Raw genomic sequence first — 21,986 nt, forward strand, 5'->3', positions numbered from 1 at the left:
AAATCGATGTTTTTCTGGAACTCTCTTGCTTTTTCCATGATCCAGCGGATGTTGGCAATTTGATCTCTGGTTCTCTGCCTTTTCTAAAGCCAGCTTGAACATCAGGAAGTTCATGGTTCACATATTGCTGAAGCCTGGCTTGGAGAATTTTGAGCATTACTTTACTAGCATGTGAGATGAGTGCAATTGTGCGGTAGTTTGAGCATTCTTTGGCATTGCCTTTCTTTGGGATTGGAATGAAAACTGACCTTTTCCAGTCCTGTGGCCACTGCTGAGTTTTCCAAATTTGCTGGCATATTGAGTGCAGCACTTTCACAGCATCATCTTTCAGGATTTGAAATAGCTCAACTGGAATTCCATCACCTCCACTAACTTTGTTCGTAGTGATGCTTTCTAAGGCCCACTTCACTTCACATTCCAGGATGTCTGGCTCTAGGTCAGTGATCACACCATCGTGATTATCTGGGTCGTAAAGATCTTTTTTGTACAGTTCTTCTGTGTATTCTTGCCACCTCTTCTGAATATCTTCTGCTTCTGTTAGGTCCATACCATTTCTGTCCTTTATCGAGCCCATCTTTGCATGAAATGTTCCCTTGGTATCTCTAATTTTCTTGAAGAGATCTCTAGTCTTTCCCATTCTGTTGTTTTCCTCTATTTCTTTGCATTGATTGCTGAAGAAGACTTTCTTATCTCTTCTTGCTATTCTTTGGAACTCTGCATTCAGATGTTTGTATCTTTCCTTTTCTCCTTTGCTTTTCGCTTCTTTTCTTTTCACAGCTATTTTGTAAGGCCTTCTCAGACAGCCATTTTGCTTTTTTGCATTTCTTTTCACATTTCTTTCCAGCACAAGCTGGAATCAAGATTGCTGGGAGAAATAGCAATAACCTCAGATATGCAGATGACACCACCCTTATGGCAGAAAGTGAAGAGGAACTAAAAAGCCTCTTGAGGAAAGTGAAAGTGGAGAGTGAAAAAGTTGGCTTAAAGCTCAACATTCAGAAAACAAAGATCATGGCATCTGGTCCCATCACTTCATGGGAAATAGATGGGGAAACAGTGGAAACAGTGTCAGACTTTATTTTGGGGGGCTCCAAAATCACTGCAGATGGTGACTGCAGCCATGAAATTAAAAGACGCTTACTCCTTGGAAGGAAAGTTATGACCAACCTAGATAGCATATTCAAAAGCAGAGACGTTACTTTGCCAACAAAGGTCCGTCTAGTCAAGACTATGGTTTTTCCTGTGGTCATGTATGGATGTGAGATTTGGACTGTGAAGAAGTCTGAGTGCCAAAGAATTGATGCTTTTGAACTGTGGTGTTGGGGAAGACTCTTGAAAGTCCCTTGCAAGGACTGCAAGGAGATCCAACTAGTCCATTCTGAAGGAGATCAGCCCTGGGATTTCTTTGGAAGGAATGATGCTGAAGCTGAAACTCCAGTACTTTGGCCATCTCATGCAAAGAGTTGACTTATTGGAAAAGACTCTGATGCTGGGAGGGATTGGGGGCAGGAAGAGAAGGGGATGACAGAGGATGAGATGGCTGGATGGCATCACTGACTCCATGGATGTGAGTCTGAGTGAATTCTGGGAGTTAGTGATGGACAGGGAGACCTGGCGTGCTGTGATTCATGGGGTCGCAAAGAGTTGGACACGACTGACCGACTGAACTGAACTGAACTGAACTGAGAAGATTCACTAAGAATTTTGAATATGATGGAACTTACAGTAACTTGGAGACTAGTAGTCATCAACTAGATGGGATTTTATGAGCCAACACTTGGGCAACAAATGATAGGTGAAACCGAAGATGTAGGTTTGATGGATGGATGATACGCTACACCTCTGGACTCTACTCACAGGACTCTGCATACCAGGCAAGATGTGGACTCCTCTCACTAATGTGGTTGATTCAAATGGGCTTAGGGAAGCAGACACACACTGAAATGATGTGGTCTGGGACCAAAACATGACCACTTAACTAACAGGGGGCTGAGTAGCACTCAGGCGGGAAGTCAACATTTGGGTCAAGCAGGAAGGCAGCCAGAAATCTCAGCCAAATCAAAGGTCAAGGTGAAGGATAACCCAGGTGTAAGACCCAATAGAAGGCAGAGCACTGACGTATGCATCAGTTGTCAGGCTGTGAGGCAAGTACAGAAACAAACAGAATTGTGGGGAAGCCCAGGCTTCCCTGGTAGCTCAGACAATAAACAATCTTCCTGCAATGCAGGAGGCCTGAGTTCCATCCCTGGATTGGGAAGATCCCTTGGAGAAAGGAATGGCAACCCACTCCGATAATCTTGCCTGGAGAATTCCATGGACAGAGGAGCCTGGCAAACTACAGTCTATGGAGTCACAAAGTGTCGGTCATGACTAAGTGGCTGACATTTTCACTTTTCAGGTACAGAAGGATATGGAAATGAAGGTAGTTAGAATTATAGGGATAATGAAGAATTCTGCAGAAGTCAAAGTAAGTGGAGGGGAGGGGAGAGAAAGAAACATAATCCCACTTCTTTAAGTGATCCTGATGTTGAAGCAAGCTTGTCTTGGTTGGCAGCTCTCCTACTGCAAAGTGAACACAGCAGACCTGGCTCAAGACAGCTGGGAGCCTGAGAGAAGACCCCGATCTCCATCTATGGAGGAGGGTTGTTTTTAAGGGAACAGATGCCCATTCTCTTGTTAGTTTTTGATAGTTTAGGGAAGGTGACTCCACAAAACAATTTAAGCAGAAAATCTAAACAGAGTTGTTGACCCCAATTCCTTATGGTAAAAAAAAAAAAATTGGATACTTGGAGACCTGATTAAATAAATTAGTCTAGCTTCATACAGTAGAATATTCTAGTTATTAAAAAGGCAATATAGGTTTTTTTTTTTTTTTAGCAGTTACAGGGCTTTTTTTGCCTGGGATAGACCATTTTCCTTAGAAAATTGGTCTCATGCTCCTTTTGCTCCAGACTGTCATGCTTAGAACCCAGAATGAATGAGCTCTTCATGTGGGCAGCATGATAATGTCTGTAAAATTCTTTAAAATGCTTGGTAGTTTTGTTTTCATATTTATATGGGGAAATATCTACTGTTCAGTCACTAAGTCATGTCCAACTCTGTGCAAACCCATGGACTGCAGCATTCCAGGCTCCCCTGTCCTTCACTGTCTCCCTGAGTTTCCTCAGATTCCTGCCCATGGAGTCAATAATGCTATTTAACCATCTCATCCTCTCCCACCCCCTTCTCCTTTTGCTTCAATATTTCCCAGAACCAGGGTCTTTTCCAATGAGTTGGCACTCCGCATCAGATGGCCAAAGTACTGGAGCTTCAGTTTCAGCATCAGTCCTTCCAATGAATATTCAGGACTGATTTCCTTTAGGATTGACTGGTTTGATCTCCTTGCACTCCAAGGGACTCTCAAGAGTCTTCTTCAGCATCATAGTTCAAAAGCATCAATTCTTTGTCACTCAGCCTTCTTTATGTTCCAATTCTAATATCCACACATGACTACTGGAAAAACCATAGATTTGACTATAATGAGTGAAAAAAAAAAACAGGCAATAGAGATAAATATGTTACTATACCAGTTAGAAAAATATGATGCTATAGATGTAGACACACTCATGCATGTGTGAACATGCAGGACCGAAGTTCAGCCAGTGTAAGCTAATATGGTCATGTGGACATACTATTGATGTGTCTGTGCCTTTGATCTGTCAGTGCTTTTCCTATACTAGTTGTTAAATATTTAAAATATTATTCCTATGTATATGTATTAGAAAATACTCCTCAACATACTGTGTCCATCTTTGGGTGTGTTCTGGGATTTCTGCTTTTTTTCTCCATGTTTTTTTTCATATGTTTTTTTTTTTTTTTTACAGTTTGCATATATTAATTTTACAGTCAGAATAAATAATAAAGATATTTTTATTTTGGAAAAAATTATATCAGATTTGCCTGAGCAAAAAACTTTTTTTTTTCCCCCCAGAAAAGAGCTTCTGATATTGGTAAGCATTGCAGGCAAACTCTTTCTTTGGTCTTTGGGAAATCTGGCACTTTTTCTTCAAAATTATGCTTTCATGGGAACTGGCTTCTTAATTATGGTACCTTGAATATCAAAACCTCATTTTTGTTTTACAAGATCACTAGACTGCTTAGGCAAACGTAGGAAGCCTAATTGGTCTAGATTTCACAGCTAACAAGTTCTTCATGGTAGCCTTTTTTTTTTAATCATGCGTTTATTTATTTTGTTGTGTCCGGTCTTCGCTGAGGCCCACGGGCCTTTTGTTGCAGGGCACTGACTCTGGAGGTGTGGCACTCGTGTTTCACTAGTTGTGTCACGCAGATTGGTTGCTCCTGGGCATGTGGGATCTTATTTCCCTGACCAGAGATCAAACCTGTGTCCCTGCTTTGTAAGGTGGATTCTTAACCACCAGATCACCAAGGACATTCCATGATATCATTTTGATCATCCTAAGGAACTATGAGCAGGATGCAGAGACACGTGAAAGGGTTGACAGCCCATAGCCACAGGGCCCTGTTTAATGAGCTTCAGTGGCAAACTGGAGTATGATTTTTTTTTTTTGTCAAACTCTCAGCCTCTGTCCTCAGCCCTGTGCTGGTCAGTATTTGGGTGAAAACAAAGATTCAAGACCATACCTATAGAATATGTGGTTGATTTGAAGTCAAGAGGAAGAATGGCAAATATTTTGGGTGATAGAATACAATAAGAATCCAAAATGCCAGAGAAAACACAACAGGGATTAATGTCAGATTCTTCACTGGGGTCTATAAACCCAGGCACGAGCTGGGCTGGGGAACATGACCCAGCAGCAAGGCTCAGGAACTTGGTCAATGGAAAATGCAATGTGCATCAGAAGCATAATGAGGGAGTTGGAAAAGCTATAGGGATCCTGAGCAGCATTTACAGAAATGAAGCATTCACAAGGAGGAAGGCATTAATCTCGTACTACAGTAAATGTCAACAAGAGCAACTGAACCTATTTGCAGGGCAGGAATGAGACGCTGACATAGAGAACTAAAAAGTAGACATGGTCGGGGGGATGGGAGGGTTGGACAAATTGGGAGATTGGGATTGACATATATACTCTGCCATGTATGAAAAGAGAGCCAGTGGAAGCCTCCTCTATAGCACAGGGAGTTCACTTCAGTTCTCTGGGATGCGGGGTAGGGAGGTATGAGGGAGGTCCCAGAGGGAGGGGGATATGTGTACAGTTATGGATGATTCACTTCGTTGAACAGCAAAAACTAACACAACATTGTAAAGCAATTATACTCCAATAAAACAAATGTTGGCTGTTCAGAGATGCGGTGGGTTGCCTCACGAACGGGTCTCCAGCTCAGTGTCCCTTCCTTTCCCAGCCCTCTCAGGAGGTGGTGAAGGAGATGATACAATTCTCCAAGGATACACTGGAAAAAATCGACAAGGCTCGCTCCGAGGGTTTGTACCACGAGGTAAAAATTCATTTTTATAGGGGATAGGGGTGGGGAAGAGGGCAGAAGTGTTCTCTAGTAAAGGAGGGAAATGGTGGGGGGCAGTCAAGACGGAGAGGCTACCAAACAGGTTTTTTTTCTGGAAGATGGCCCATGGTTGAGACCATGACTCTTCTCGCCCTTAAGCCATGCAGCCTCTTTTAGGGGCGTGTTCTCACTGATGGTTCAACTCACTAAAACTGGGTTTGAGGAAAGCACAGGCAGCCTGACAAATGTCCCTGGGGTTTGGGGGATGGTCTGTAATATTTTAGGTTGGCATCAGGGATGGAGGAATGGAAACGGCAGTGGATGGCTTGCTTTCTGGTAACTGAACGTGTGTCCTGTCTACAGTTTCCAGGCTCTTCTAACTGTGCATTCAACCCTGGCTGTACGCTAGAGCCAGGCTGTACACTAGAATCATTGAAAAATACTGACACTCAGGACAGTCCTTCCAGAATCTCTTAGAGTGGGACCCAGACATCAAGATTTTTAAAGCTCCCATGTGATTTCAATGTGCACCTAAAGTTGAGACCCACCACCAGCACTGACCTGCAGAGCACTTACTTGCATTGAATTCTGTCAGGCAGTTTGTTGGAAATACAGATTCCTGTGTCTCACCCCCTGAGATGTGATTCACCCAGTCTGCAACAGAACACAGGGATCATCACAGTATTTTTTTTTCCCCCTCCAAGCTCTTTAAAGAACTTGTGTGGCTGGGTTTGGATGCCACTAGGGTGTGGCAGTGTGGGAGATTCATTTCTGTTCATTTCTGTCAGCTTGTCCGTTGTCTTCATTCTTCTTTCCTCATTCATTCATTGCCTATTTTTGAGCCCTTATTGAGGTGACCAACACAGGACATGCTTTGCCTCCCAGGAGTCTGTCAAGTCTCAGGGAGAGTCCCATGAACAAAGTGTTGCTGTGCAATATAGAAAATCTAGAGGTTTGAGGTAGGAGCTTCAGTTCCTGATTCCATTCCTCTGTCCTCTCTTCTTCTTTGTCTGTCCTCTTCTGCGCTTAAGCTGGGCAGGGCCAGATGTAGGGCTGGAGAGTGCCTATGAGTTCATGATTGTTTTCAGGATGGATGGCTTGTTAGCTCACACTCCGTCACACCACCACCCAGTTGCCCCAGGGGCCTCTGGGAGAATCTCAGAGAAAACTAATTCCCACTCATTAGAAATGGAAAGAATTGTGTGACGTTTCTTCCATGAGATTGGCAAGGGAAAGAGAGGAGAGCTATGAACCACTAAAATCTAGAAACCATCTGACTTTGTAGGGCATCACTGAAGCTATGTCTACATGTGAATTAGTCAGGAAAGCCTGCCTCCAAGTCCCTTGGGATTGAGCCCATCTTCTTCCTCACCAGGACCAATGTGGCCTCCTTCTAGTCAGTCTCCTGGACCCTCTCTCTTCCAATCCATCCTGTACACTTCTAGCAGGTCATGACTGTCCAATGTCACTGTGCATAAGGGCCACCCGGGGGCAGATACGAGCTACAGATGCCAGGGTCCCTCCCCTAGATATTTAATTTCTTTGGTCTGGGGTAGGACTCAGACACCGGGATTTAAAAAAGCTCTCCAGGCACTTACAGAGATTTTGTCCCAATGGTACCTGAGTGCATACTGGTATCACTAGTCCAAATGATGCCTTTTATAGCCATAGAGGTGTGGAAATGGAGCCATAGCTTGGATTCTACTGGTTACATCACCTACCGTACTACACATCCTCCTAGCCTAATAAAAAGTGTTATAAGGCTGTCAAAGGCTCAGGTGAAGCACTGCTTTATAAGCAATACTTCATGAGAAGGGGTCATATCTTCCAGCATGTGGTATACTCTTTATGTTTTTCCAGCTTTATTGAAGCATAGTTAAGAAGTAGAAATTTTACTTGTTCAAGGTATTAAAAAAAAAAAAAAAAAAGCTCTCCAGATTATTCCGAAGTAGAGCCACGATGGAGAATCATGGACATGATGGTTAAGATAAAGCTCCATTGCTTGGTTTGAATCTGCACTGCATCGCTCACTCTTTGTGTAACTTCAGCAAAGCGCTTACCCTCTTTGTGCTTCTGTTTCCTCATCGGGGAAAATGAGGATATTAGCAGCACTTCTCTCGTCATGCTGTTGTGAGAGGAAGTAATGTGTGAATATAGCTTTCATAACTCCCTACTGACTTCTTTTTTAATTGGAGGATAATTACAATGTTGTGGAGGTCTCTGACATGCATCAATGCCCCCTTGAGCCTCCGTCCCTGACACATTCCACCCTTCTAGGTTGCCATGGAGTGCCAGGCTGGACTCCCTGTGTTATATAGCAGCTTCCTGCTAGTTATCCATTTTACACATAATGGTGTATATATGTCAGTGCTACCTTCTCAGTTTGTCCTTCCCTCTCTTTCCCCTGATGTGTCCATTCTTTATATCTGCGTCTCCATTCCTTCCCTGCAAATAGGTTCATCAATACCATTTTTCATATTCCACATATATGCATTAATATACGATATTTATTTTTCTCTTTTTGACTTACTTCATTTCACTCTGTATGACAGCTCTAGGTCCATCCACATCTACAAATAACCCAGTTTTGTTCCTTTTAATGGCTGAGTTCCTTTTAATATACCATTGTGTGATTCCATTATTCTCAACCAGTTTTATTTAGGTTTCTGTCAATTGCTAAGGAAACTCCTGACTAGCACACATACATACAGCAGATAGGAAACTTAGCTCATGTTTGTCTGGCCACCTTCCTTGCATATCATCTCGCTGCATCCTCACATGGCAGAGGTATGGACACAGAGAAAGATGTCTGCATCTCCATCTCTTCTCTGCAAATAGGTTCATCAGTACTATTTTTCTAGATTCCATTTGTTGTTGTTCAGTCATGTCCAACTCTGCAACCCCATGGACTGCAGCACCCCAGGCTTCCCTGTCCTTCACTTCCCTGTCCTTCACTTCCCTGTCCTCCCGGAGTTTGTTCAGACTTGTGTCCATTGAGTTGATGATGCCATCCAACCATCTCATCCTCTGTCATCCCCTTCTCCCCTCACCCTCAATCTTTCCCAGGGTCAGGGTCTTTTCCAATGAGTCAGCCCTTTGCATCAGGTGGTCAAAGTATCGGAGCTTCAGCTTCAGCATCAGTCCTTCTAATGAATATTCTAGATTCCATATATATGCATTAATATGCAATATTTGTTTTTGTCTTTCTGACTTACATCATTCTGTATAACAGGCTCTAGGGTCGTCCATCTCACTACAACTGACTCAAATTCATTTCCTTTTTATGGCTGAGCAGAATTCCCTTGTATATATGTACCATTCATCTGTTAACAGACTCCATACTAACTTCTATGGTAACTCCTCATCCTGCCATGTCAGCACTGTGTCCCACAGTTACCCTTTCCATCTCTACATCTTAGCCAAATGGGAACCATTTTTCTCTTCAAATCACAAGCTGGTGCTTTCCCATCTCTGTTAGCAGTTTCCTCAGTCTTCGAAGCATGAGTGTCCATGATGGCATCATGATGCTCCCGTATGTGAATTAAGCTTGTGCTCTGGTGCAGTGAGTACAATCAGGGCTTGTGTCTCCTAGGTTGTGAAGTTATGCCGGGAGTGCCTGCAGAAGCAGGAGCCAGTGTTTGCCGACACCAACATCTACACGCTGCGACTGCTGAGCATTGTTTCCGAGGTCCTCTCCTACCTGCAGGCCTTTGAGGAGGCCTCACACTACGCCAGGAGGATGGTGGATGGCTACATGTAGGTGACGATCCTGGGTCTCAGGTAGTCTCCAGAAATGTGTCTATTTCAGGGATGGTAAGAAGATGGCAGGCATATCACTATATCCCTCCCTCTGGCACCCACAGCAGGCATTAGTAATCTATCACCATCCTCTTTATGACTGAACCTCTTTATCATGGTGTGCCCACCAATAATGTCCAAATAATCAGATCTGATACTTGAGATGAAATCTGTGTGTCAACCTTTGTCTTTCCCACCTCCAGGTTGTCTATTATTTGGGTGGCATCTTCTGTTTTTGGTTTCCTTAAGGCTAAATCTGGCTTGCTTTTAAGTGCCTAGAAAGGTTCCCCCCACCCCCAACCAATCAACCAATCAACAGAGGCAATCTTGCAGCTTTAGAGTTTATCAAAAGAAAAAAGAAAGGGACTTCCCTGATAGTCAGTGGTTAAGACTCTGTCCTTCTACTGCAGGGGATAAGAGTTCAATCCCTGGTTTGGGAACTAAGATCCTGCAAGCCCCACAGTGTGATAAAAAAACAACAAAAAAACAGAGAGAAAGAGAAGGAAAAAAAGAAAGAAAATAAAAGAGGTGTGGGCCATCCTTGCTTATAAACTGTAAAAGGCAACTTCCTTACCTTTCCTCTGCTAATGTCTTCTCTTGCCATATGTGTCCACATTGGTGTGTGAATTTGTATTTCTGGCCAAATGAATACTTTTGCATAAGAAAGTTGTATTTTTTGAATGGAGGGTACCCTTTTCAATCCATGGAGGGTACAAAAGGAGGGTACCAGGGAGGTAAGAATACCACTTGGTCCCACGAAGAGCATTCAAATTATTTTTTTCCCCTAAACTTCTTAGCTTTTTCCCAAGGAGAGGTTGGGTACTCCTGAAGGCTGCAAGCTCCCAGTACTCAAGTTCCAAGTACAATCCTGCCCCCGTTTCCCTGTGAGGACTTGGCTCAGTGGCCCAGGTCAGAGTCTCCACCTCACAGTCTCACCATGTGGGGTGTTTGGTATCTGACTGCAGCTCTGTGTGCCTCAATCTATCTTTGATGGCAGATACCTCCCAGGGCTGATGGGAAAGCAAATGGATTTAATCAGTGAGGTCACTTTTATTTATTTATTTATTTATTTTTGACTGCCCTGGGTCTTCATTGCAGTGTGCTGAGGCTTCTCTCTAGTTGTGGCACACAGGCTCTCTAGTTGCCCCACAGCAAGTGGGATCTTAATTCCCCAGTGAGGGATTGAACCTGTGTCCCCTGCATTGGACGGAGGATTGTTAACCACTGGACCACCAGGAAAGTCCCATGGTTGCTTTATAAGCTGTCAAATGCTGTGCAGATGCAAGGCAGGTTGGGAATATGGGTTATGATTACTTGCTATGTCCCCACAGGAAGCTGTACCATCACAACAATGCCCAGCTGGGCATGGCCATCATGCGGGCAGGGCTGACCAACTGGCATGCTGGCAACATTGAAGTAGGGCATGGCATGATCTGCAAAGCTTATGCCATCCTCCTGGTCACACATGGACCCTCTCATCCCATCACCAAGGACTTAGAGGCAAGTGGCATCTTGTGGCTGGGCTGGGCTCTCTGAAGATGAAAGCTGAGTACTAAATTCTGCTTTTGCAAAGACCCTAGTTGCCTGCTAGACCAGGAGGGAATTCAGACATGCTTAGTCCCTCCTCTCATTTTACATCTGAAAAAACTGAGGCCCAGGGAAGGAGACTAACCTGTCCTTAGTCACAAAGCTAGTGGATGGCAAAGCTCAGACTTGAACCCTAGGATGCTCCAAGCCTAGACTGAGAAAACCTAATGGTATGCATGTGTGTGTAACACGTACATTAGAAAACCTGCTATGTGGAGTAGAGTCAGAGAGCACAGGCTCTAGAATCAGACTGCTGCTGCTGCTGCTTTACCACTTTCCAGCTGTGTGGCTGCTAATACTGAATGTATGGGCCTCAGTCTCCTTATCAGTGAAATGGAGGAAAAAGACAGGGTTGGCACAAGGGTTTGATGAATTGGTGTGTGAATGGAATGCTCTTCATAGCTACTGGTTTCCTTTGTGCTTTGAACACTGATTTACTTGAAAGTAACAGAGTCCAAAGGCCTGTCCTCAGGCAGCAGTATAGGGAAAGAAGACAGACCCTAGCGTCATAGAACGTACGAGAAGACTAACTTTATGTCAGTATATTAAGCTTGTCAAATAAGTCATTGTCACCGTATTCACTGCTTTGACCTTAGCCCTGCAGCGAAGCCTGGCCCTTGATAAATATTTCTTGAATTAACATTAGGAGGGTGAGGGTTTTGCTATGTGTCACAGGCTGTAGTCTTCCTGGCACATTATAAAGTACAGGGCATCTCACCCATTTCATGTATGAGCAAATTGAGGGCTGAAGGAATTAAGTCCCACAATGTTAGATGGGACTTCAGTGCAGGAGCCAAGGTTCAAACCCAGGTCCCCACCTGGCACTTCCTAAGAATAATCTCTGCTGAGAATAGTCCCACAAGCTGCTCTCTCAGTGGTTCGTGTGACTGCCTCTTCCTAACAAATGGAGCCCACTGTCAAGACATTCGACCCCCAGTGGATGAGTGTGAGTATACATGCGTGCATGTGTGTGTAGGGTGTATATGTGTCCTTTCCAGCAGGGCCAACATAAGTCAGAGACCGACACGTCCTGGGGCTTTGTCATCACTGTTTCCGATGTATCCGCGTCCCACAGGCCATGCGGATGCAGACGGAGATGGAACTGCGCATGTTCCGCCAGAACGAATTCATGTACCACAAGATGCGCGAGGCCGCCCTGAACAACCAACCCATGCAGGTCATGGCCGAGCCCAGCAGAGAGCCGGCGCCAGCTCTGTTCCACAAGAAGCAATGAAGACCTGCATGGTGGGGGAGGGGCGCCGTGGCTGGGGCACTGGGGAGACATCCTGGGGGTGATGGGTTTCTGGGGAGACCCTTGAGGAAATCAGGGTAATACGCAACTATGTTGCCATGGAAACTTACTGCTCTGTGATCCCTGGTGTCATTTTCTTTAACTTCAACTCAGTCCAATTCAGTTTAACTCTATCCCAGCCCAGCCCGGTCTAACTCATCCTACAAGTGTTTATTGGGTGCTAGACCTTAGGTATAAAGAAGTTCCAAAGGTAACTGGGGAGAGGAAACATAAACAAACAATTAAAACACAGTGTGACAATAAATGCAATGGTAAGCTGTATGGAGAGAGGGATATGTGTCTAGGGTGTGTGTGTGTGTGTGTCCATCGCGGGGTGGGGGTGGGTGGCGGTTAGTCATGGAGGAGATGACCTCTGAGCTAAGAGTTGCAGGTACCTGGAGTCTCAGCTGTCTGCTCACCTATCTGTGCAGGTGTCTCAGGGATATTCAGGATTTGCTGACTGGAATGAGTGTTGTCCAGTTTCCACAGGTGACTGTGGAGTTATGAAGATGGGACTGTGTTTGGGCCATGTGGGTCCTACTCAGAGAACTAGAACCTCTTTAATAAGGGTACTATGCAGAAGGAGAGGGAGGTTTGCTCAAGCCACTTGAGGCCTCAGTTTAAAGTCTGGGTTCCCAGGATTATTCTGAAACTACTTTTAGAACAGAGACGGAGTGGCTCCCTTCTCTACCCTCTGAGTCAAGCCTTATGATTCCCATGATGTGGGAGTAGTTGGACGTTAGCTGAGATTTCTCTGGCCCAAGTCTCTTTAGGGTGAAGCTGAGGGAGAAATTTGGAAACCCACCTACCTGATAATCATGGGTCCAGCAGAACTGGCCTTTGGATATTTGATTTGGTTACATGTGCCTGGGTGGTCTATATCAGCTTAGACTTCATCACTGACCCCCAGGAAATCTCTATTTTTAGTTATGAATAATTATGACTTCCTTGGGTTAATTTCTTTCATTGTCCATACCCTGGGTTCTTTACTTTTCTTACCAGGAGAAATGTCTAATCTGGACACTTCACACTGAGGTTGGGACCTCTTTGGGGTATGATCTACTTGCTCTCATCTCCTGGGGAGCTGCTCTTGATTTTTCACTCAAGAATGAGGGTCTTGGCAGAGGGATGGTATGGGGAGGGAGGAGGGAGGAGGGTTCAGGATGGGGAACACATGTATACCTGTGGTGGATTCATTTTGATATTTGGCAAAACTAATACAATTATGTAAAGTTTAAAAATAAAATAAAATTAAAAAAAAAATTTTTAAAAAATGAATGAAAGGGTCCACAAGGTACAAACATCCAGTTATATGATGTCATAGGGAGGTAATGTATAGCATGGTGGCTATAGCAAATAATACCATATTGCAAATTTGAAAGTCACCAAGAAAGTAAACCTCAAAAATTCTCACAAATAAAATCATGTGTAACTTTGTGTGGTGACAAGTTCGTTACCACAAGCAGACTCACTGTGGTGATCTTTTCCTATATATACAAATGTCAAATCATATGGTGCACACTTGAAACCAATATAATGTGGTAGTCAACTGCGCTTCCATAAAAACATAGAAAAAGCATTAAATTAAGTTCAATGTTAATACATGTCAATTCTATTTAGTACATTTCAGTGATTTAGTTCAATTGTACATATTCCCAAAAGTGTGGTGCCTTAGGCTTTGTTCCAGATCATGTAAGATTTAATGTACAAACAAATACACTGCCTATCTAAAATTTGTGCTAAAATGACATAGTTTGCAAATGGCCTAGTTATAGAACTACAGTGATAAAAAGAGATAAAGAGAGCTTTTTGAGTCTTAAAAACTTATGTCATCAAGCTTCTCAATTTTATGCTTCAATAATGGAAATGTGATACCTTTTGAATTCTGATTTCTCTTTCCTTAAGTACATAAGCAATAAATATGCTGACACAGAATTGCATTAAAAAAAAAGAATGAGGGTCTTGGGAATCAACCAATCCAGCTGTCCCATTGGCCTGGGACAGCTGTTCTAATTGTGCTCTTGTATCTTCTGGGAGCCCAAACTTATCACCAGTGTTTTGGGGGATCCTGGACCAAAACCCTCTTCTTGGGAGTGTCACCAAGTCTTCTATATCCTTTGGAGCCACCCTTGACCCCAGAGCTCTGACTAACATCTTGAAGTCACATGATCCCCCCAGGACCTAGATTTGTCACCTGTGCCTAAAGAGTCACTTCCTCCATCCTTACACCCCTTCAGCCTCAGAACAATCCACTACCTCCCTTGGAACCTAACAGCCCTGCCAATGTGCCAAAATCTTTGTCCAAAAAGTTCTGCAAAGATGCCAACTCTTTGCAGAGTGCTTGTACCTGGCACTTGGCTCTTTACTGAGGACACCTGCTTCTTTAGAACTTTCACTGGGAGAGTGACAGTTCTTCTAAGCCCACATACTACACGGCAAAGGATGGAACCAGCCCTCTCCCAGGGAGCCAACTGTGCCAGTTCAAATGGTCCCTCTTCTATTCCCAGTCTTCCTAGGTGGCACTAGTGGTAAAAACTGGCCTGCCAATGCAGGAGACCCTGGTTTGATCCCTGGGTTGGGAAGATCCCCTGGAATAGGAAATGGAAACCCACTCTGGTATTCTTGCCTGGGAAATTTCACGGACAGAGGAACCTGGCGGGCCACAGTCCGTGGGGCCACAGAGTTGGACATGACTGAAGTGACTTACCCTCATATAAAACCTTCCTCCAAATCTCTTTCCTTCTTTGTACTCTCATCTGCCACACTGCTGGTCATTCCCCCATATTCCTGGTCTGTTTCCCATCCCCTCTTCCTCAAATTAGGTGTCTGTCTTCCTTTTGGACCATGCCCCCTTCCAGCAGAGTTCTGACCTAGATTAATTCAGCTGTCTTATTTTTCCTCTGTTGTACCTGGAGGTCTGTGCACAGCCAGGAAAATGGCACCTTTCATCACAGGTTCTTCCACAGACTCCTTGCCAACCTCAGCTGGCCTTGGGGTGCAGCCCAGATGTGCTCCCTGTGCCCCTTGCTGGCTCCCCCTTTGCCCAGTGGTTATTTCAGCTCTTCACTCCTGTTCTTGCGTTCTCAGCTTTCAGCAGGCCCTCATTGCCTGCTTCATGGAGGGGCCAGGAGATGGGATTTCCTCAGTTTCCTCTTCCCACGTGGGTTCACACATGTCATATCTGTGCTTGTCCTTCCCGTCCCCCCTCCTCACACCCCCTTCTCCTCCAAAGCCAAACTCTCCACCTGCGCCTTGGACTCCTGTCCCCTTCTGGGTCTTTAAACCTCGCTTCCCCTATATTCTCTCTCATCTTGGATTCTTCACATTTCTGGCTTATTTAAAGCAGTTAATTGACTTGCAGGGGACTCATAATCTTTAAGGTTAACTATTTTTTAAAAGGCTTTGTCTCCCATGTTTATTAACAGCTCTTTTTAAAAAAAATTTTTTATTGCTTTTGGCTGCATTGGGCTTTTTTTTTTTTTTTGGTTGTGGCACATAAACTCTTACTTGAGCATGTGGGATATATTTCCCTGACCAGGGATCGAACCCAGGCCCCCTGCATTGGAAGCACGGAGTCTTAGCCACTGGACCACCAGAGAAGTCCCTCTTTTAAAAAAAAAAAAAGCTTTTTTTTTATTATGGTAAAAGTTACATAATACGAAACATACTATTTTAACCATATTTAACTGTACATTTCAGTGGCACTAAGTACATTCCCATTGTTGTGCTCACCATTGTTCATCTCCCAAATTTTTCACTTTCCTAAACTGAAGCTCTGTCCCCATTAAATACTAACTCCCCTCCCTGCCCTGCCCTGCATCTACCAATGTACTTTCTGGCCCTATGAATTTGATTATTCTGGGTACCTTGTATAAGTGGAATCAGACAGCATTTTTCTGCACCTACTGTATACTGGAATTTAGCTTTCTTCACTTTCCATTTCTTCCTGAACCCACTGCAGAATGATCGTGGCGCCTTCCAAGGTCGACTCATGGTGGGCCATTTCAGCCTTCGTATTATTTGGCTTCTCTGCTTCAGTTGGCATCACAGCCCTTGATTTCTGGGCACCACATCCTTGTAATGATTCTCTGTTGAGGTTTCTCTCCTGCCCTTGACAGGCTGGTATTTCCTAGAGCTGGTTTTGTTCATTCTGGTCACTCTCAGTTGGTCCTCATCTCCCTCTGCACACCTTCCCCCAGGAGCTCAGCCAGGCTCTTTGTTTCCTCGCGGCCTCAGGGCTTCCCTGATGGCCCAGATGGTAAAGAATATGCCTGCAGATTGGGAAGATCCCCTGAAGAAAGGAATGGGAACCCACTCCAGTATTCTTGCATAGAGAATCTTATGGACAGAGGAGCCTGGCAGGCTGAAGCCCATGGACTCGGAAAGAGTCAGACACTACTGAGTGACTAACACTTTCATACTTTTGAGGCTGATGCTCTTAAGTCTGTACCCTCTAACCTTGTTCTTGAACATTAGTCCCACATCTCCTGTCGAACGTTCTGCCCCTCAAACTCATCATGTCCAAAAGGGAACTCTTTCTCTTTCCTTTCTCCCTACTCCTGCGCCTGTTCCTCTTCAACACCCATTGCCCCCAAGGAGAACATCTGACTACTGGTCTAGTTACTTACTGTGTATTTACTTCATCTGAGATTTTAGTCAGGGCCACTTACTCATGGGTCCTTGGGTGACCCATGTCCTCCTGTGCCTCTCTGAGTTTCGAAACATTGTGTCTAAAATATGCAAAACCTATCAACTCCTATTCATCTTTCAGCACCCACTTTGGAAATCACCCTTTCTGTAAAGCCCTTCCTGAAAGCTTTAGATTCAGCTGGCTGCCTATCTGAGTCTGTCATATTACCCTTGAATCTCCCATCATAACATTTTCCTCATGACCTTATATCGCCTTTTTACTTGTCTGCCTCCTCCGTCATATTGTAAACCTCTGGAGGGCAGGAGCTTTGTCCCTTTATTCATCTTTCTATCCCCAGAACCTAGCACAGGTCCTGGGACATAGTAGGTGCTCAGTTAATATGTATTGAATGAATGATTAAGTGAATGAATTTGCTTAGATCAGAGCACAAGAGACATAGAACTATGTATCTTGAGTTTTTATTATAGCAGTCCAAATAGGCTATTAAATTTCCATGTTTCCAAGCAAATGTGTGTGGCTTCTTTCTTTCTGACAGTCTGTTTAAAGCAGTGTTAATAGACCTCTCTGTCATGATGGAAATGTGTTTTATCTGTGTCCAGTATGGTAGCCACTAGCAACATGGGACAACTGAGAACTTGAAATGCGTCTAGTATGAGTGACGAACTGAGCTTTTAACTACTATATTTCAATGAAAATAGCTAATGTAGCTGGTGTCTACTGTATTAGTGCAGTTTTAGAGAATTCTTCAGTGTAGTTTTTAAGATCATGTACACTGACACAAATTAAGTTCATATCAGTGGTCCTGATATTAGTTAGATGATCTTGGGCTGGTTATTTCATCCATGCTTCAGTTTCATTATTTCTACATACCATGGAGTGTTACTATAAGAGATACGGTTTTTTTTTACAACAATCAGAATTATTGTAATTAAGATAGTTTTCCACCATGGGGAACTAGTTAACGTCTCCCAAAGTGAGGCAATTGAGGCTTCAGGAGTGTCCATAGCCCCAATCATCTTGTTCATGTGTTTAGAAAAATAAGTAACATCAGTGCTCATATCAGGTATATATGTACAGCATTGGGTATGAATAATGGCACAAGTTCTTCCTTGCGCAGCTGTCAAAATATCTAAAGCCAATCTGTTTTGTAAAACCACCTTTCTAATTTGTGCTTGTTCAGCCTTAAGAGCTGAAATAGCTTTTTGAGAATCTTGCAATGCCTGTTGAGTAAAATTAGTCAAAACATCTACTCGTAGCATAACATCTGTAGTTTCCAGAGAGGGAACAAACACTGCAGCCAAATAATCATACTAGTGAAATACAGACCTTGCCCATGGAGTTTAAGGTGGGGTAAATCAGCAGATTTTTCTGGAAGCTCTGAAAACATAAAGCCACGAGTAAAGGCACCCTAGGGTGCATCTCCCTATCCAACCAGGGGGAAGCCATGCCCATAGGTAAGAGCCACATATCCAATAGGTCCCATTTGGAGCAAGCCGGCGTGACTGAGATATCCAGTCCCAATTAGTGCCTGGCCAGACAAAGGAAGGACCTAAACTGGGGTTGGAAAACATGGGAAAGATTACGTTGCATATATCCTGAGGCAAAAATCCCAATTGCTTCCAATCATTGTAATTAAGTTGTTGGCTAACTTTTGGGGATGGCTCTGTTTTTTCCCAGCATATAGGGGCAGTAGATATTAGACGTCCTTTTTCAGGAGTTAGCCATATAGCCTCATCCCATATTTAATAAACATCAGGTAAAAAAACCATTAGATCTAGACCTATTTGCCTTATGTATAGTGAAACAGTCATCGAACCGAGACAATGTATAATCAAAATTAAAAGTCACGTTATGTCCATAGTTAAAGTACAAGTGTTGCACCAGTCCATTTTAGGGTTGTTAGATGTCATCAGTTTAAGAAGAGGCATCACATATGATTGTTGTTGAATGTATTTGCAGACTTGGAGAAAGTCTTTTCCTTGAAGTGGAGATGTCCACCACAGGAAGCCTTCCACTCCACAGACCCAGCAGTTAGACCGATTATGAAATGCTGCGTAGGAGTGAGCCCAGGACAGGAAGGCATTGTCTTGAGGATTAAATGGCAGACTCAAGATTTTTGGAGTCAGCAGAAGTAGGCTCACATAGATTATCAGGCCCATCTGAAAAGTACAAAGTCAGAGCATAGAAAGTAAAGACATAAAATGAAGTCACTTAGTTTCGGTCATGGTGCCACCTCTTAATTCAAGTGTGATGTACCCACGAATCAATTCCTGGCACTTTGACAGCTCGGTTCCTGGCTCAAATAGAGGCTTGCTTGACTCAGAGGTTGGGTCAGGAGTCGTCTCCTGGAGTTCTGTTAATGCTTGTTGAAAAGCTTTTGGCTTGTCCAGACAGTCCCATTACAGAAGTGGATCAGGAAGAAAGTGGGCCAGAGGCTTCAATAAGCTCGGAATAAGTTGCCCCAGTGTCTCCAACTGGCCACCATTCGCCATCCTCCAATGGATACCATGGCCATGCAGTATCACATAGGAAGACCAGGTGTGTCTTCTTTAAGCCCTGGGGATCAAATCTATCCCAGTTTTTCAGGATACAGTTCAAAGCAGTGAGGCTGGAATTGTTAGCTCCCATCTTGTCCTGAAGAATCCCGGACGAGCCCCCCAAGATGAAAGGTTGTTGCTGAATCATGCAAAGAGGCCAGGATCCTTGGCCTCTGGAGGAGAAGAATTCAATCTGGGGCCAGAGATGAGGCTTGATCGCTCAGAGCTTTTGTGTAATAAAGTTTTATTAAAGTGTAAAGGAGATAGAGAAAGCTTCTGATATAGACATCAGAAGGGGGTAGAAAGAGTACCCCAAGATACGTTTTTAAAAATATAGGTTTCTTAAAACAGTGCCTGTCTCATCCTAAGTGGTCCATGAGCGTTCCACCCATGCTTCTGTTGGGGTGTCCCTTCCCCTACTGAGAAAGTGGGGGTGAAGGACAGAGACAAGCAGTGGTGTGCTAGACCAGCTCGAGACAGTCAGCCACACACGCCTCTTCCCACCTCTGCATAGCATCACACTGATAACCTGCCACTGGACTTGGTGGGAATATTTACGTCATGGTGATCGGTTGAACTTTAGAAGAACATATTAATTTGTAGTGTTATCAGTCAGTAAAAGTGGAGTTTGCTACATAGATACAGCAGAATAGATAGAAAGATCATTAAAGAGTCAAGGGTGAACTCTGCATTCTGAAACCTCTGCCTTCCAGTGCCACACCAAACCCTTCAGACTAAGCCTCTTGTCCACCGCCCCACAAGTGAATTAACAGATGTGTATTAAAGGCCAGATATAACCTTTAACCTGGATGGCTCAGGTTTACTTCTCTTAAGGATGCAGAAAGAAGTCAATAAGGAGATCCTTGGGGAAGAACCTGTGTCTTGTCTTTTCCAGCTTCTAAATGCTTCTTCTAGAATGCCCACATTCCTTGGTTTGTGGTCCCCAGTCAGCAGGACATCACTCCTTCTCTGACCCTCCTGCCTGCCTCTTTCACTTAGAACTCTTGTGATTTCATTAGCCCCAGTGGGATAATCCAGGATAATTTTCCCACTTCAAGGTCTTCACTTTAATCATAGGGTCCATGACTCAGATCTGGCTACCACCTTTTTCTACGTGGTGTGGGAGTTAAGGATATTTCCCCATGTTTAAATAGGTTGGAAAAAAAAAATCAGAGACTCCTCTGGTGTCTTGTGGTTAAGAGTCCACCTTCCAATGCAGGGAACATGGGTTCAATCCCTTGTCTGGGATCTAAGAGCCCACATGCCTCAGGGCAACTAAGCCCGTATACCACCGCTGGAGAAAGCCTGTGCACTGCAACAAAAGATTCAGCACAAACAACATTTAAAAATAAATAAAAAATTAATTTTAAAAAAAGTTTTAAAAAATCAAAAGAAGAACACATGAAAATGATATGAAATTCAAATTTCAGTGTTCAAAAATAAAGTTTCAGTAAAACACAGCCATGCCCACCTGTTTGGGCATCATCTGTGGCTGCTTCAGTGTTAACCACAGCAGAATTGGTGGGCTGTGGCAGAGACTGGGTGGCCCACAAAACTGAAAATATTTACTTTCTGGCTTTTTACAAAAGAAGTTTACTGATCCCTGTTATAGAGACATGAATGCCATTTGTGGAGTTTGACTCTCATGTATAAGTCAGTGAACTGGGATGCATTATGACCTGTGCTGTTTTTAGGGAAGATGACAGTTCGTGGGGTGAAGGTTCACAGGTAAGAGAGAGAGGCAGGGAGTTGCCATTGTGGCCTGCAATACTATGCAAGTAAAAAGTAATTGGGTTTCACCTCCAGAAAAGGGAGGAGAAGAGGTGGGAAAGGTGACAGAGTCATTTGTTCATCAAGGTACATTTTTTTTTCAGAAGTGAATTTCTGGAAATTTTTTTTTTACCTTTATATTTTGTACTGGGGTATGACTGGTGAACAGCAGAGGGACTCAGCCATACATACACATGTGTCCATTCTCCCCTGAACTCCCTTCCCATCCACATAACGTTGAGCAGAGTTCCCTGTGCTGTACAGTAGGTCCTTGTTGGTTATCCATTTAAAATACAGCAGTGGGTACTGTCCCTCCAAAACTCCCTAAATATCCCTTCCCCCCACTCTTCCTCCTGGCAACCATAAGTCTATTCTCTAAGTATCATCAAGGTACATTTGTTGAGAGATTTCTGTGGGCTGGATGCAGTTCTGAGAGCTGAGGGATGTAAGATAGAAATTCCAGAGCTTGGCAGCTCTCTGGCTGGCTCAAACAATTGACATTTGTTATCTCAGAATTCTGGAGTCCAGAACTCGAACATCAAGGTGAACAAGGCTCTGCCCCTTCTCGGGAGGTGGAAAAGGATCTTGTCCCGGTCTCTCTCCTGGTTTCTGCTAGTTCCTCAGCTTGTGGTTGCATAACTCCAGTCTCCACACGGCATACTCCCTGTGTGCATGTTTCCATTTCCACAAACTTATGCTTTTCTTTTTTTTTAAATTTAACTGTGCTAGGTCTTAGCACAAGCAGTCTTTGTTGTGGCATGCATGCAAGATCTTTACTTGCAGCGTATGAGATCTAGTTCCCTGACGAGGGATTGAACCCAGGCCCCTAGCATTGGGAGCTTGGAGTCTTAACCACTAGATCACCAGGGAAGCCCTCATCTTGCTTCTG

The 21,986-nt window shown here is 43.9% G+C and overlaps 1 protein-coding gene across 2 annotated transcripts in view; it reads left to right on the forward strand.

The window, feature by feature from the left end:
• Positions 1 to 13,943, forward strand: part of SMYD1 (SET and MYND domain containing 1) — a 46,953-nt gene extending 33,010 nt beyond the window's left edge. For both annotated transcript variants that reach the window (XM_005900371.3, XM_070379461.1), the window contains 4 exons: positions 5,365 to 5,457; positions 9,056 to 9,219; positions 10,593 to 10,761; positions 11,924 to 13,943. In XM_005900371.3, the coding sequence (XP_005900433.1) occupies positions 5,365 to 5,457; positions 9,056 to 9,219; positions 10,593 to 10,761; positions 11,924 to 12,082 (585 nt within the window). In that variant the 3' untranslated portion in view covers positions 12,083 to 13,943. The remainder of the gene's footprint in view (positions 1 to 5,364; positions 5,458 to 9,055; positions 9,220 to 10,592; positions 10,762 to 11,923) is intronic.
• The last annotated feature ends 8,043 nt before the right edge of the window (positions 13,944 to 21,986 follow it).

This window comes from Bos mutus, chromosome 11 (assembly GCF_027580195.1).
Source record: "Bos mutus isolate GX-2022 chromosome 11, NWIPB_WYAK_1.1, whole genome shotgun sequence".
Classification (NCBI taxonomy): Eukaryota; Metazoa; Chordata; class Mammalia; order Artiodactyla; family Bovidae; genus Bos; species Bos mutus.